The sequence below is a fragment of the Wasmannia auropunctata genome, unplaced genomic scaffold (assembly GCF_000956235.1).
Source record: "Wasmannia auropunctata unplaced genomic scaffold, wasmannia.A_1.0 LD334508.1, whole genome shotgun sequence".
In the NCBI taxonomy this organism is placed as follows: Eukaryota; Metazoa; Arthropoda; class Insecta; order Hymenoptera; family Formicidae; genus Wasmannia; species Wasmannia auropunctata.
In genome coordinates, this window is record NW_012028382.1 from 1460144 (window position 1) to 1478175 (window position 18032).

The following is an 18032-nucleotide window of genomic DNA, read 5'->3' on the forward strand; positions in this document are numbered from 1 at the left end:
TATTTTTGAAAAAAATATTTGTAAAATCAATACATTCAATAAAATCATTTGTCATATTTCGAAAACTTCCACTCTTTGCAAGAAGGATAAATATATCTAACTATAAATTTTATTTCTCTGTAAACGAAGATAGTTTAGTATACTCTCGGCGTAAACACAACATAAAAGTAAAGCAACATCTAGGAAAAAGAATCTAAGAATCTTTATTCATTACTTCAATTTCGTGAAAACGCACGAGAAACAACACTTACCGTGTATAAAATGTTCACCGAAGCGTACGATCGATACTAAGCCACCGGTCGCAATACATACCGTGGCAATGGTCGGGAATCATTCGTTCGCGAATTCCGTGTCTCGAAGGAGTTGGGAGTGCGCTGTCGATTCGCATGTCGGATTACCAGTCGCGTCGCGCAATTTTCAACAACATAATGCCAATATACATTTGCATCCCATAGTAGGCCACGGCTTTGCCGCCGCAGCACCGCGGTTTCGTGTCCCGGGGCCGTCGCCCGTTGCAGCTATATTATGCACACATGACACACGGACGCGAGAGCACTATTCCCGTGCGAACGAATGATACGTGCGTAATCGGGCTGCGGCGAGTACAGAGGCTATTTCATCTCTGTTTGTATCGTTCGTCGCGCGCAAAAACGAAATAATTCGACGTTCCTGCTTTATTAGATCTGGTTTCGATTTCCCATTGTCGTGAAAATGTTTCTTTTCATCTTTCCGAATAACAAGTAATTCTGACTTTATTCGATCTCTTTACTAACCAGAAAAATCTAATCTGTTTAATAAAATATGTGCGATTGTCGTATTTCACTAAACAAAATTTACGTGACGTTTGTACGCTTTTTGAATCATCCGGATGTCGTGTCTCGCGTGGAAAAAAATTGGTGTATTCGAGGCGTTAATGGACTATGTTCCCATCGATTCTCTTCTTTTGTTGAGTTACACATCCAGTTTGAAAAGTTGCCAATAAAAGGCATAGCGAGGCGCGAGAATTCGCCCGACCTCTATGCCGCAGTTTGTATGTAAATGCATACGTTACAACGCGTATGCACGTTTTATATCCCCGACGGCGGTTCAGCTTGTACACGCGAATTTAAAATGCACGACACTCGTCGCATGCGACGATATTAAATATTTACGGCAACAATTAGTTAGTACAATTTATCTTTATCTCAGTATTGTAATATCAACGCCGCAATACAAATTCATAATTAGACTCGACGTCGCTAATGACACGACACGTTCTTTCGGCCGTTTTCATTCTCGGATTTTCGCGAAATTCCATCGCTGTAAATGAATGCCTCAATAAAGAGGATAAGAGACAATTTGTGTCCACGGAATGTCATTTCGCGGACGCGTGCCAAAGCATACAAATATCATACAATACGAGTTTAGCTGGAGAGCGCGCGCACGCGTAAATTCATGGAAAAACGATTAGGATTGTTGGCATGAGCCTTTATCGCGCTGCAGGATTTATTACTACCGATCGGAAAGATAGGGACAACATCGGAAAACCGGCACAACCCCTCGCTTTTCTCGAAGCAGACGCCTTCACCAAAACTTCAATGGGGTGACGGAATCTACCATCGCCGCGAGTCAGCGGGAAAAATTGGGAGAATTTTATATACGAAGAGTTTCCGTACGTAAAAACAGATTCTATAGGATTAGAACTTCAAGCTTTCATGGCAAACGGCTTGAATATTTATTGACAATTTTAATGTGAAATATCTATTTAACGAATTATTTTGTTACGTTAAACGCAAAGTCACTGCAAAAATATTCGTTTCTTCGTTGTGGAATTCATTGCAAAACGCTCGATAAATGTCGTCAGTGATTTTTAACGAATATACGAAATCATTCGAGTGCACGAGGAGATCAGGCAGATCGAAGGATGTAAAAAGCAGCAATGACGGAGGGAGAAAGGACTGAAAGAAGACGCTGAATTGTGAGAGGTCTTATATTCGAGTTAAAAACCGAGGATCAGACATGTTCACCATAGCAGTTTGTATGCACGCCGACGGTTGTGTAATATCAGCATAAGGGATTTCGAAGTCACGTCATTACGATGCATGCTGGTTACATGCAGGAACGCATTAGCATGCGCGTATATCGACGAATCGCGCATGCAGGTGATACATACTAATCTACAGTTTCTCATTAGTTGGAAAGCCATCTTAGCGACATAATCATTCGATCTGATTGACTTCCCCTTACGTAGCCGTTTACGAGATAAGTAGTAATTAACTAATTCCTGCGCTTCCGAATGGATTAATCTCACAACAAATCCTCTCAAGTTTCTCTTAACAATATTCTAGTAGCGCACTCGAAAAACTCGAAATAGAAGCGTAATAAATAATATTATATATTGCACTTCTCTTTCAAAGTATTTTGCTCACTTTCTTAACGGTTGAAAGATGTGCGCTTTTAAGGATAGAAAGAGAATTGAGATTTCCCTTTTAAAAAACAATTCAATTTAATCTAGTAATCCAGGAAGAGAAAGAGAGAAAGCAAAAGAAGATTAAGCAATAAAGTCTTGCCGAGATTCGAACGCCGAAAAATAGCATTTCTGTCGGCCGTTAAAAGATGCGCGTGCTCTGATCGATACGTTACTTTCATGGGATATCCAATCTCGTACGTGCAAATCGTATCAAGCATGTTGGACTTCTCTAAAGAAAGCGATCCTTCTAAACTGCAACGGTGCTGGCAACAGAAACTCGATCTTCCGTACATGCATCGAGTACATGCGCCGAGTACATACTCGTATAGTTTCATAGGGGAGATGTGCTCACGTGACCATCGGGGAATATGATACCACGTATACAGGATGCCCTGGAGAAAATACTCGACAGCATAATACTTTAAGGAATTATTCAATTTTATCTGATGATGGATGAGGATTTTGTTATTGGAATTCAATTACGCGTGGAACTGTTCGATTTTATGAAATTAAAGAAATTGTAATACTTATATTAAATATACAAATAATGTTTTTGAATCATTCTTTGATAGATACTTAATCTGCCAATCCATTTTATTAATTAATTTGATAGCTGTATTCTTGATTACAATTACCAATTTTTGAATGAGTTATACAGGAATTCGCAAAAAATTTATTTATTTAATAAAAAGAATATAATTAAAATATCGCTTCTTTTACACATACATATACAAACTGTTATAACTTTGTGATTTTGAGATAAATAAATTTTACTTCTTTATCTTAACATATTTCTTACGTTTTCTTTATAAAATTTTGGGATTATAACGTTCCCTCTGGAAGAATCATGTGATTAATTACAATAAGCAAAGTGTACCATTAGTTTGATTCTTAAATTCTATTGCGAGTATTGTCAACCAATTGAGACTTATGCTATGCATACAACGCACATTGCAGCCATCACCCATGCAATGCGGACAATATGCAAGTTCTTGTTCGTGATGAAGTGCCAGACCGTAGTCACAGTATACGAAGCATTTTCGGAGAATCCAATTTTCCAAGATTCTCAGCACCTTAACTCGGTATTATCTCTTAAGCGCGCTTGCTCCATAATCGCCTTGGCTAGGCCAGGACACGAACGCTTAGTAAACACACCTATTTCGCAGCCGTAAATCGCCGACGTAAACGGCGACGAGACATGCTAGATCCTAGCAAAATATCGAGGATATTCTTTCCATGTAATCACATATTTGCGGCTTTCACACGAGAGGTAATATCAGTAGTTGCTCGAAAATATATTACGTAAAATTGAAGCGATTGATTTTACAAATCATTATCGGAAATAACACGCTCAAACGGGTCGGGATGATGATGCGTAGCATTATGCGAGTGGTCCGATGAAAATTGATGAGAGTGGGAGGGAGAGAGAAAGAGCTCGCGGCTGTATGTATATATAATATTTCAATAAATATACATAAATAACATTAATCACGTCACACGCTCGCGTAATGAGAAATATTACGTAAATGTGTGCAAAGTACATCATATTTATTAAAATTCGCGTTAAAATATTATATATTGGCATGGCAAAGCCGCGTGCAATTTTAATCATCTCCCGATATGCCGTGTAAAAACACGAGAAGATGTTTCACGTAAAAACTGAGACATCCATGCACGCAGATAAGAGCACGGTCGGAGGCTCCCGATTTACGTTAAAACCGCCAGCCGTAATCAGGGGGTTGGTTGCTAAGTTATTACATTGTTTGCTCAAAAGCTCCAATATCTACCCTTCGCTCTTATCTTCTCTGCTCGTCTTTCACTTTAGGCGAATTCGCTTAACGATATAAAGCGAAATATTAATCTCTCCTTAAATCTCTGTCTATAAGTCATATACTTTTCAAAAAGTTATTTTTAGTTTTTAATATTATCCGATCTAAAGATCTGTTATTAATTATTGTCGATGTCCTAATTAAACGATAAAAAATGAAAAGGAATAAATTATGTATTAAATACATATAGGTATGCATATACAGAAAGTCTCGATGAACTGAGATTCAGTACAAAATAATTATATTACATTCTTTTTTCTACTTTTACAGTTGTCTCCAAAAATATTATTTTAATCAAACATTCCATCGGACCACATGCAGCATATAAAGAATGCAGCATCCCGACAGTCGACCTTAATTGAAACTTCAATACTGAATCCATGAATATAATAGTGTCATCTAACTTCATCTATAATCTGCAATGAAGTTTAAAGCTATTCCCAAACCTGTTTGCAATTCCAAATTGTAGAATGTGCCATCGGACTGTCGAGGCAAACGATCGAACTGTAATAATTGTTTGGAGATGCAGCGACCTGCCATCTCTCCACAAGCGGTGACCGTACAAGGGAATTTGTGATTTCGGTTCAACGACCATTCGTCGAACATAATCTTTATTGTTCCGAATGCTGTCAATGCGGGTCTCCAGCGGATCCCCCGCCGAATATTACAGGCCATTCTATGCGAGCTCAATTATATGTAAATATTTCGTTGCATTGACGATATGCCGATATACATATATATGTATAAACTTCATTGTAACGAAACAACATTCTCGTCTCTGATCTCTCGATAGAAATTCCCGCTGCGCGGAATCCTCGGAATCCGATCGAGGATGTATCGATTGATGCAGAATCGGAACATTCTAATTTTACGTGGACATAAAAATTTAGGTCGCAAGCCCATGGGAGACGCGTGTCCTACAAATGTATACCTGGAACAATCTTCTTTTACTTTCGACTTTAATGACGATGCGCGTGGACAACACCAACGTTTCTCACTTTGAGAAAAGATATTGCAGTCTCCCGTCCTTTCATTCTTTCTCCCTCTCATCGCGAATAAGCTTTTTCGTCGGTTTTCTCGTCACCGCGAAACCGCGACAAACACGGACAGCGAGAAGAGCCGCCGAAAAGAACATCTTTTTTGTTTTTGCTTTGGTTAGCCTCTTCCGAGATAAATTCTGTTTAATTCTTTTACTTCACAGAATTTCACATATTTTCTTTTATCTTGAGCAAGATATTTCGTGGCAATTAAACGGACGATTCATTAAATCAACTGTTTAATGAATTTATATTCATCTAGTTAAGTTTAGCAAAAGTACATCTTTTCAATACTTGATACACATTAATGTAAACTGCAAATATAATTTCAACGGGGATAAAGTTCTTCTGAAATTAAACAAAAGATAAAATGTTGTTATTCTTTAATTTCAAAAGAACTTTTATAAACACATACATGAAGACTTATAGAAAGTCTTCGCTAGATAACGCACACGTGCAAATCGCCGAGGCGATTAATGGACGATGTGAAAAATATCGTGAGCTTTTAAGAGCGCATAATCTTGGGGGTTGAGCTATTACGCGTGCGATCTCCGGTACGTAGCAAAGCCGAAGTATAATCTTTCTTCGAGCGAGCGTGATATCGTAAACGCGCGGCGTATAAAGCGTATCGCCCGGCTGGGTTACATAATGCGCGAACGTAAATAGAGGCATAATTCAAAATTGCATAAGACGGCAAGTTACGATCCTATAACTCCTGCAGTGAAGTGATTGCATCCCGCCGATACGCGTTTGTCCCGATAAATATCTGAAAGTTGTACCGTAAGTTCGTCACTGACGTCGTTTCTCCTTTATGTAGCTTCTATCGCGATCCGCGCGCTCCGGCATCCTGCAGCATGCCGCACTTCGGCATCGATTTTTCGCGCGCGACTTTCAGTCCTTTTCAGAGATCGTGCCCGTACCGTGCTGTGTCGTGTCGTGACTAAAAATGTACCGAATTAATATCACCCGTCAATCTCCATAATCCCGGGACATGCCGCGGTACATCGGAAATAGCGCGTCCTCTTTCAAAAGCTTCCGGAACACTGACAATATTCGCAGCTGCACAAATTCACAATGGCAGCGTCATTTTTGTAATTCGACGACACTACGCGACGTACACCTCTGTGAAAGCTTTCGCGACAATGGCAAAATTTATATGTGTCACAATTTGCAACGTCAGGATGCGTTTTGGCGATCAATCCTACGTTTTATGATTTACTCAATTGTCACGCGCAATATCTTTTCCTGTGAGTAAATTAGCTGTGAGCTGTAAAGATACGTTAACGCAAAGTGAAAAGCTCCCGAAATATAATAAAATTAGACAATTTATACTTTTGACTTGGTCGCGGAACTTACCGAGAGTTAAAGCATCTTGTGTCATTAAAATTTTTACTAATGAGAAAATATTTAGACTTTTAATTGGTCGATCTTTAAATTTGTCTTTAATATTTCTCGATATATCGTAATCCTACATGTGAATAAAGTAACAACACTCTGTATTTCTATTTTTCTGGAGTTTCCATTTTATCGTGAAACAGACGATACCAGATGGGACCACCTGAATCGAACATGATGAAAGATTTGCCGATACGCTCCTTTTCGTTTACACTACGAAAGGATGCACTCTCGGCAGATACTGCAAGAAATAACACGCCTTCGGAAGAATCGAGACGCACCGTGTCATCGCAGTGTGATCGTAGGTCGCCGACGTATGTTGTTCGTTTCGGAGAGAAAATCGTGTAACGAGTTAACGTCTACTCCCTCTGGTATACCTGTGGAAAATAAACTAGGCCGCGCTATATTCACCTGCTTGTCAAAACTTTCTCGTCGGTGAGTTTTGCCGGATGGTATACGAACGCTGCGCAACCTGTCGAAGCGGGCACGACCGCATTTGCGAATATGCACGAATAATCGTGGAGGCGTGGTAGATAACAGCGAAAGGGCGCGTCGTTGGTAAAACGTGCGCGCCGATTAAGCTCTTTGAGTCTTCGCTAGAAATTATGTAGAGAGTGTCCCACAAAGTCCTTATAATAGTAAAACTTTATTCTCTAACGAACCTTGCGAGGCAATTTTCTCTCAGGGAAAATTTGATCGGATATCGTTTCTTTTTTTTTTATACAGCTTTCAATGTTCAAATTTAAATATTTTCGTAAGTAGAACTTGGTAATCCGCTCTAATTAAGGTTCCGTTAAAATTCACTTGAGATTAAACGGAGAGCAATATTTTGCTTCACATTTGCAGTCCTGAAGTAGTCCTTAATTCGTGAAATTTCGTACATTTTAAATCGCTTACATCACGGAAATTAAACTTTAACTTAATTAACGGATTTGCAAATAAAAGGAAGCGGAAATGATGATGGAAAACGTAGAGCATTTTGCATGTTATAAAGCAGATGAATTGGAGAAAATTGGGTTGTTATCTGTGATAGTTTTGACAGAGAGAGAGAGAGAGAAGCGCAATCGTGATGCCGTTGTTACATTGTGGTGCTGATGCTCAAAATGCTCGATGGTGAAATTAACCACATCGACCATGTTAAACAAAACTGGCTGTACACAAAGCAACCTCGCACAACAAATGGAACATCATTTAACGATAAAGACAAAATTATTGTGGGCTTGTGTCCTAGCATCAAAATTACGCTCGTGGTCGGCCGTTTCGATGGCCATTCGATCAAAGGATATATTTGATAAACGAGGACAACGCTCGCGCGTATGTAAAGAAGAATGACGACTGAGAATACTCGACGAACGATGACGAACGCAGTGTAAATGTAGCGTGCGACACTGCTGAAGAAAAATTTACGAAGAATACGCTGTCGTTGACGCGAATAAACAACCGGGGATGACTGCAAAATATCACAGTGATGGCTGCTGGAAACTCGATGACTCGTCTCGGCTTTCATTCTTTCGCGTACACGCGAATAAATCAGGCGCGGTAAACAGCCAAGATTCAATTAAAAGATAAAGCGTATGAGCTGCCGTTAGGTACATAACGCGCCTCGCTCGCGTTTCAATCGATACAGATACACAAAGTTGCAGCATCACGCGCATTAAACTCTTATCGCGTGCACGAAATTGTCGAGAGTCGAAAAAAAAAAAAACAAATCGAAGATAATTATCGGACGTTGCGCACGCGATTCCGATCCCCGATATGATACGCGATGACAGAGAGAATTTTCTGCTAAATATAAATTACTGCTGCTTATCGATCATCTAGAACTGTATGAGATAAGATGACAAATACTTTCGCGGCTAGAAAATTACAGTGATAAGTCCATATGGCAGCGGCAGTTTCGTTAAGACCCAAGTGTTTTCACACTTATCTTCAACTTTCCTTTCTGTCCTTTCTTGAGCTTTATCGAAAGAAAACACTGCTGAAGCACACCCGCGCGCGCTTAGAATGGCAAAGAGAAAAATGATAAAGTTTCACGAACTGACCCGGCAATAATTATACTCTTTCAGAATTATTTTCTGGTCGAAGAATTGCGGTAGCCCTCCCGGACATTAAGTACCTATTCCTCAACGCCGACTTTATGCATTTTTATGAAAATGTCACATCGTATTGTATGCATGTGTTGTGTCCATTGTTACATATCTCTTTGTAGTATCACATCGTTTTAACGTCTGTTTGTCTTAAATGATATATTGCTTCTTTTATACCACCATATTGTTAGCTCTTATTTATTACATTTCGCAGAAATCATTATCTTCTGCATTAACAGATAGTCTTTTCAATTCTCTGATTGATCCAATTTATGGGGAATGGACAAACATTGTGATAAAAATACTGTTAATTCAGTATGTAATCGACTTCGCTGTAATTACGCATGTTACTAATGAACGATTTGGCATTGCTGTTGCACGCGAAGGAAATATATACCAGTAATTGAAACAATATTTATATATGTATGCAGAAATGGTGGCGAATAATTAATAAAGATGCAAAGAATCTAAGAATTAAAGCGTTATGAAACCTCCACGTAAATAATAAAATATTTCATCGTTGCAACATGCGATAATTACTGATAGTATTATTAATTATAAGTGATAACGATGGAATATCAAACTTGTTTGTTTAAGAGTTAGCAGGTTTTACATATTCTAATGTAATTAATATTATATTACAACAACAATCAAGTGAGAAGGTATATTGACATCAAAATAATCTGAAATGAATAATAAAAAAAAATGAATAATTTAAGTATTTTCAGAAAAAAAATTTTCTTATAATTATTTAAATTATATATTTTGTAACATATTATAATTATATATTTTGTAACATAATGTATACCTTGTGTATATGATGTAAATTTTAGTTATATGTCTCAGTTAATTATATGTACAAGATAATTTTCATACTAATGTGATACCTGTAATGATTGATGATACGAATTTTGTGATGTCTGTAATTATTGATGATATATGGTAACTGTCCATTATTATAACATTAGTTATTTTGTTAACCTAATATGTCATTGGTGATTCACGGATATGCCTAATGACCGCTACATTATCCTTTTAGTAAATATAAATACCACAAAGGTGCTTTTGAACATATTGAACCATATTATTCTTTATACTACCATTAGATGATCAAAATTATTACGTCTAGTGATATTATTATCTATTTTCGTACGCAGTTACTACCCAAAATTACGTTTACACTACTATATCACGTATAAAATCAAGGAAATAGGAAAGACAAAGACAATTTTAACGAAATAACGAAAATAATGTTGAAGATAGATTATTGCGATCTATTAAGTATAGCTAAATCCGATATTGATATGGTATATCAGGCCAAAAATGATTTTATTCACTTTTGACGATCTGAAAGATATTTCTCTCGTCTTTTATATTCCTTGCAAAACCTGAACAATTTCTCGTTGATTCTTGCGTAACATAAAGAAACAAAATTGGAAATAGTTAATTTATAGTTTCACGCGCAGTGTCAAAATGAAAAGACGCACGTTGTCGCATTCATAGATTTGTACCTCTTTCAGGTATATCCCGTTGCATACATTTGACAGCGCGAATGCCCTGCAGTCCGTGACACTGACGACACTCAGTGCCAATAACGTGCTTTTAAGCGGGTTAAGGCAATTTGCATCGGAGTGACCATGCGCGCCTGAAATAGGTCGCTCTGCCATCCGTCCGCGGAACCTGATGATTTTTTACGGGAACAAGTTCGTCGGCCGCGAGCGCGGTCGGCGTTTGCATACAAACCATGGGCGGAGGCTGGAAATATCCTAGAACCGAGTTCGACTTGAAACTTCATGAATATGTGAAAGTACTTGTACGCCGGCGCTATAGAGGTACGTAGGCTCATGAAAGTTTTAATCAGACGCATGACACTTTATATCGGACCGCGCATTGCCGAAAGACCTCTCCGATAGTTGGCTGTTTAATGTTTAATCTACTTAGGCGCTAGTGACAAAGCGACGGTAACAAAGCGACACACGATGAACTTTATCCCGTCAATCGAATAAAACTGTAACTGCGGGTCTGTCCATATCGATTGGGTTTAATTTAATTATTAAACGCAATTGCTGACAACGTCCTTTGGCGGATCGAACGATTGAGTCGGCCATTGTCCTTCTTCGTGATTGTAATATTAATGTGTTAGTCATACGAAATCCAGCATTTCGTACTATGCGAAGTAAGGGTGAGCAATCGATTTCAGTTGAATCCAAGTCTAACCTAGTTTCGTTAATTGCCAAGAAGATGCAAACAAGTATTTCTGATTCACGTTAGTGTAGTTAGCTACAAACCAGAATAAGATATGACTTTACAAGAACAGATTATTCAGTATTTACGTTACAACATAGGTACACGTCTTATTAAGAGGCTACGCAGAACTTGTATTTTTCTAAGAAGAGTTGTTAAAATTCTAGCTAAAATCAGAAAATTGTCTCGATCATGATTTCTTGTTTAACTGCGTCAATTGTGAGGTAGTAACTCGCGAGGATGTGGAGGAAGAAAAGGGAATTCTAAGACCGTCGCTGAGCGCACCGCGATCTCTCTTCCGTCTCTTACTGACAAATCGGGGAGATAGGTTACCTACCGAGGGAAATGGAAGGGAAAGCTTTTGGAAGAATTACGAGAGGCGAACGATGTCGCGGACAGAGACACGCCGTGTCGATATCTCTTGTACCCGAGATAAGAATGTCCTCCGTCGAGCGCGCACGGGGCACGAATGAAAATGGATCGGTCGCGGAAAATCCACGTATCTATGCGGAGACGAATCTGCTTAACGAGAGGCACCACTCGAGAATAAGAAACGTCTTCGAAAACATTTAAACGTTTGAAATGGATTTATTACACGTTTACACGTCTCGAGATTAAGCCGTATGCTTCTAATTTGAATTAAATAAGGGACAAGGTAATATCACTTTGAAGAGATCTTATAATTTAGTGGAATCCGTCGAGCGCGTCTGCCTTCATCTAACGGCTTGATTTTTCTTAACAAGTATGAGAAAGGGGAAGCGAGGGAGAGATATTTTTCATTGCGGATTTTTTATCTCGGAATGAAGTTTCTCGACCGAAAAAAAGGAGATAAAAATATTAAATCCAGTGCGGGATAATCAGGATGTGTCGCAAGACACTCACAAGCGGATTCGTACTTTGAAGATGACACTTTTTGCAAAAGCGTTTTTCGCAACCGCGCGAGGCGTTATTCCCGACGAGGGCGAAATGAAATTTTGTCGGTTCGAAAAGCGCGAGCGGAGCAACGTTCCCGGTGACAGAAGTTTTCAGCTTGGTGGAGGAACAAGTGAAAATGTCTGAGATGCCCGGAAGTTCCGCGGCAAGTTATGGCAGCTTTTTTCCGCGTTGGACGTCAACGCGGAGAGGCGGTTTGTTACTATCTCCGGCGTTCCCGGACGAATTTCAGCCGGGAGAAGGAACAGGTGGAGGACGAAGAATAATGCTCTCTTCGTGGGTAGCTGTACCTCCTTGTGCCGCCAATTCGCGAAGATTGAATTGTCTGCCCGACGGAGTGACTTGTCGTTACGCGGCTTACACCGGCGACGAGCTTGCAACCTCCATCTACGCGATGAAAAATCTTGGCGGGGCTGCACGTTCAGCAAAGCGGTCGTAACGAAAGAAGAGACATGCTAGGACTTAGCTTCATAGCCTGCTTGGATGCAATTTTTTAGTAATAAGTTAAAAAATGTCAGTAATCTGAAAAAATAAATGTGCCGATACGACAAAAGTCATTTTTTTCATTTTAAAAATAAATTTATTTCAGATTCAACTAATTTGGTTTCCTTCTCTCGCGTGTATATTTCTCCGTGTAATTATCTATCGACGAAAAACTGTAAACTCTGAAAAAAGAACTGTAATTCATTAGTGTCAAAGTTCTGCGAGTATGATGCACAGTTACATTTCATCCCGTCATTAAGACTGATTTATCCACAAACAATTTTGGAAAGCGAAGGAGATCACGCACTTGCTTTTTTTCCGGAATATACTACGTTAGCACATATGATAGCTGGCGAAAACTAATTAGCGAAAGCGATCCTCACAGGGAGGACTGGGTGAAGGAGAAGATGGAAAAAAAAAGAAGAAACGAAGAAAAGCCATCGATCGTGAGGGAACAGTACACATAGAGAATATTGGAGCGTGTAACTATCAGCAGAGGGTACGAGGAATACTCGAGACATTTGGGCGCCAGTAGCGAAGCAATTTTTTGATAGGATCAGTCGACTCGTGTCGAGTCCGCTCACTGTTTCTTCGTTTTACTCGCGCTCCGTAGGAGATATGAAACATCGAAAATGGACTGCGGTCGCTCTTTTCAACAGGAAGACTATCGGGAATTTTCTCGCAATGCAGCCAGCGAAACAGACATACGGGGCATAAGGTCTTTGCACCTTCCTTCATTTACGGATTCTTTGAACAATTTAAAATCTAGTTCCCCTTAACGAAAATTTCATTTTACTTCCTCTCTTTCCCGGTAATTCTTTAACATTCAACTTTAACTTTACTCAATTTCAGCTTTAACTTTAGTATTAAAGTTAACTGCATTGAAAATCGAAAAATGGATTAAATTTTTACGATATTCGGTAGCTCAACTATATTACTGATTAATTATAGTGGAACTGTTAAATTTCTATTAGACTCTTTAATTTCTCTTTACATAATAATGCCTCAATTATTCTTTAAACCGTATCTTTTTTATCCAATTCGTACATGAGAATATCTATGAACAATCAGAAATATCTTTTACATCTTTAAATCGTACGACTTTTTCTTATTAGAAGAATGCGCTTCACATCATATCTACGAGCATCGATTCGTATCAAAGTGTAAATAGCTTTTATTATCGCATAACGGATTCGAGTCGACGACCGTATGACGTTTCTTTTGTTGAAATGTGAACGGTTAAGGATGAACTGGATACACGCGAGCTGTTCTTCTACATTCACTCTAACGATAAATCTTTTGCTCGTCCGTTTAAGAGATTGCAGACGTAATAAGTGGTGATTTCTTTTTTCTTGCCGTGTGATCCGACCAAGTATAAAAAATAGTTTCCAAAGTTATATTACATTTGGCGCCTCAGTAATATGTAGAAGTTTATGGGTTAAATAATTTTTCTAACATTATCGCTCGTGAAATGGTCAGAATCAAATAAAAATTAATAAAAGTCATCCGATAAATTGAATTGTAGAATAACTTTTAATGATGATCTGATAATTATCGCTTTTAATAATCTGTTAGCTACTACTAAATGTAAATATTCAGCATTTTTAATGATTTTAGGATAATTTTTTTGTGGCTAACGCATATGTACACAAGAAATTTCTATCTTTAGTTACTCGATGATCTCAATTAACCCACTTTCGTGATCTTATTATGGATTAAAGACTACGCCATCAAGTGTACTATTATCAAGTACGACATTTTAGATTTAAAAAAAGGAAAGAAAAAGAACTCACAAACGATTTCTCAAAAATGAGATTTTGAGTCTTTTTTTGGTCAGAAAGGTTTAATGTCAGCTTCCCTCCAGGCTCGATAAAAACCTCGACAAAATAAAATACAGGGGACTCATGTCGCCGGAGCGACGCGTAAAAAGCGATGGCCGGTATTACAGAGGCATTAGAGCCAATCCAGATCTCTGCGATGGACCAGCGACAAAATACGTCGGATATTTTCGACGCGAAAAGCGCCCAGGTCAAAGTATCGCGAATACCAGACGAAGCTTACGCTTTCGCTCTCGCGCTGAATTACATTCCGATCGCTTCGCTTGACGGTGCAGCGCTGCGCTTGATGCATCCGCTTATTGTATAGGGTGTCAAAAGTATTCAATGCTTGAGGCAATTCGCGTCTCTACGAAGCAACAGCGTCAATTACTTTTGGAAACAATCATTCTTTTGAACGTACCAAGGTCAACGATGATAAATATCTTATCGCCAAATATACATACAAATGCAATATTCATTACATATTAATTCTTCTGTTAGCTTTTTTTATTCTTGTTGAAACAACTAAATTAGAACGTTAAAAATTTTAATTAGACCGAGAGAAGGACAACTTTTTCATAAACATTTGTTTTACCGCAGCCTGTAGTAATTAACGTACCGTGGAAACATGTACTGAATGTTACTTTAGAAATTCCTCGTCTCACTTTTATTCGCTATAGTGTGAAGTTCCAGAGATTTTTATCATAGCTCTCTGATTTTCCGATTTTCCAAGTAATCTTAGATATTATTTTACGCTGTGTGTACCCGATGTGGTATATATATACAGTACTTTACCAAAATTTATGTATTACCGTCTCCTTTGTTTTTTCATAATGCATTACTCTGAAGAAAGATTGGTAGCTCCGACAAAATACCTTACATTCATCAGCACTTAATGCGCTCTCGTGCATATTGAAAACCGAAGGAAAACTCAACGTGGCCTAATATCGGTCGCGTGCGAGGTAATAGCAGTGAGTACAGTATTGTGGAACAGAAACTCCTTCGACGTACGAAAGGCAAAAGCGTACTGACTCGCACGCAAGGGGAGATTCTTATTTCGTGAGTTCACCGAACCGATAGTGAAGAAAACTTTTGGAATTTTCCAAAGAATAAGAGCACAGTCCGCATCGTAAGCTGTTTAATTAAATACATAAAGAGAATTTAGACACAATACAACGAATAATTAAAAATAAATAAATGAAAATCCTTGAAATGAATTCAAACAAAGATAAGGTCATGAACAAATATTTATGACAAATATGGTCGTAAGAGTGTAATTGTCTTCTTTCCTTTAAGCGACAAGAGATGGAATATCATTTCGATGTCAATTTGACTTTATTCGTATTCATCGATTTATCGGAGCAAATTCGCGTTTATTCGTATTCGTATTGTATTTAATTTTTATTTGATATGAATCTAACTTTATCCATATCTGAAACGGATTATTTTACTTGTTTCAATAAATAGCGATTAATTTTTTTCCAAATATGTTACATATAATATATTTAACAAGCAGCCTTTTTTTAAATTAAAAAAATAATATTATTTGTTCATTTTCTTTAAATCTGCAAAACGCAGGATTCGTACAAATGAATTTATTTTTAAAATCATTTTTTGAGTGAGGTACGACAGTCGATATATGACGCACAACAATAATTATTTAAGAGAAGCGTTGTCAGAAGCGAGATGTATTACAGACACGCCAGTCGTGTATATCCGTACGTATACTGATATTGCGACGAAGATATCAGAGTCGGCAAAGGCGAAATGAGTTAATCCAGTGCGCGCGAGAAAATCTGGCATTAAAGTTTCATGAGTGGGGTGCCGGTTCAGTTTCGCGTTCGCTCGGTCGGCTGCTCTTTTTCCATCGCAGCAGCAGACCGCGCAATATTAGCCGAACCGCTGCATCCCGGCATAAATAGCCGAAATCGATGGTACGTTGCCCGACGAACGGAGGAACCATTGGCGTGATTGCCGCGAGCAAGGACGATGCACCCGGAGCCACCGCTGCTGCCGCTGTCGTCGTCGTCGTCGTCGTCGTCGTCGTCGTCGTCGGTGTTCCGCAGCCGCAGCTGTTCCGATTCCTTGCGAATAAATTATTCACGCTTTCCGCCCCCCAGGCTCACATGGTACGTACGATCGCTCACGCGCACGGCCGCGGTCTTCCGGTCGAAATGCGGTTAAGCTCGTCTTTGCGCGGGCCCGGAAGCCGCGCTGGATGGCCTTCGTTATAATTGAACCGAATCCGAATCCTGCGCAGCGGGCGGAAGCGCAATCGTCGCGATCAATGTTTGATCCCGGCGATTGCGCGGCGATGATTAATAATGGGCAATTAGCGCGGCCGTATCTAATTATTCATGGTTAACGTTCATTAGCGTCGACCGACTAGCTTGATTCCGAGGTAAAGAGAAAGCGAGACAAAGAGCGCGCGGGAGGAAAGCTCTTCGGCTTTCCACGCGACTACGTCTTACTGTGATCCCGTCACGTTAGTCGCGTAGGATTTTGGATAATGAATGGGGTGCGGGGTATTTCCACCTATACTGAATAAGAGATTGATGTAGCGATGCATTATGAAATTGTTACAGTAGCATTAAGCGCGAATCGATATATCAATCGCTAGAAAATGTGTCAAACTGCCAGTAAAAATATACGTTTTGTAACTTATGTCAGTTTTCATAACACAGTAAAGCCTGTAAAAATAAACTCTTAAATAAATGTACCTACTTAATAACCTACTTTTAAAGTAATCTTTTTATCTTTTCCACGTCATTTGTTCATTTTACTTATATCGAAAGTTAGGAAGTTCTGTATTCTTTATTTATTAACAGTAAAAATATAAGTGTTTGATATACACATTTCTTCTCGTAATAGGGATAACAGACAAGCGTATGAAACTGCAAGTATTTAAATAACATATAAAACATGTTTGCGAAGATAATCATTCGTTTGCTCATCACGTGTGCCTCGTTCATTGCATCATCTATTTCATATCGGTGGTGCCCAAAAAAATTCTGTAATATCTGGTATAACAAAGATACGCAGAGGTATGGGCCCGTGGCGGCCATATAACTGGCCATTCGCATTCTCGCAATGGGTTCATCGACCATTTCGCGGTGATGATCTGTCGTGCCAACAGCAGACGGACGAACCCGTCGGCTTTGAAAAATGAGAGCGTCGTGATCCAGTATCGCCGAACCGCGTCGCGCCGCGTCGCTCTCGCATCACTCCTCTCTAAAGTAGTATAACGGAATAAGAATCGAATTACGTGCATACGTCGTCGGCTTTATTTCCGCCGTAAACATCCGCTGCATATCTTGGCTTCGCTCGTAGCGAAATGCGAGTCGGATGAGCAAGCGAGCGAGCCGCACGTTTTCGTCCGCGATCAGTGCGACGCGATGGAGAGCTGACTTTCCAGATGCCACAGGGCTGACTTTCCGAATGAGAAAGCAATGGACCGAGACCCGAGTTCTCTCTCTCTCTTTCTTTCATTGAAAACTTATCTATTCTCTCTATTGATTCACATTACGCCTGCAAGTCACGCCTTCGCGACGTCCCTACGCGTTTTATCGGAACGTTTGCCGGCGAAATGCGAAGCTTAACATTAACTGTCAGACATTAACTGGCCGAGCTAGTCGAATCCGGTCGTTTGCACTTTTAATCTTTCGATTCACAACAAAACGTCTACGTATTTGCAAAATTTGTGTAAGTCTTTGAATAGATGTATATGGAAAAAAATGTTGATATTAGTAAAAAAAGAT

At 39.2% G+C, this 18032-nt stretch overlaps 2 protein-coding genes and 1 long non-coding RNA gene across 6 annotated transcripts in view; 2 read left to right on the plus strand and 1 right to left on the minus strand.

Moving 5' to 3' along the window:
• Window positions 1-18032, plus strand: part of LOC105458552 — a 253105-nt gene that overhangs the window by 184718 nt on the left and 50355 nt on the right. The gene's annotated exons all lie outside the window — the stretch shown is intronic.
• Window positions 1-18032, minus strand: part of LOC105458551 (lachesin-like) — a 280519-nt gene that overhangs the window by 154751 nt on the left and 107736 nt on the right. The window lies entirely within an intron of this gene.
• Window positions 9985-12497, plus strand: LOC105458545. The gene is made up of 2 exons (XM_011703938.1): window positions 9985-10629; window positions 11270-12497. The coding sequence occupies exons 1-2, from the start codon at window positions 10542-10544 to the stop codon at window positions 11512-11514; spliced, it is 333 nt and encodes a 110-aa protein (XP_011702240.1). The 5' UTR covers window positions 9985-10541; the 3' UTR covers window positions 11515-12497.

Bases quoted from the DNA above. Each gene is read 5' to 3' on its own strand.
- LOC105458545 (XM_011703938.1), top strand. From the start codon at position 10,542: ATGGGCGGAGGCTGGAAATATCCTAGAACCGAGTTCGACTTGAAACTT. The intron at 10,630-11,269 runs GTACGTAGGCTC...ATTGTGAGGTAG, and splicing joins TGTACGCCGGCGCTATAGAG to TAACTCGCGAGGATGTGGAG.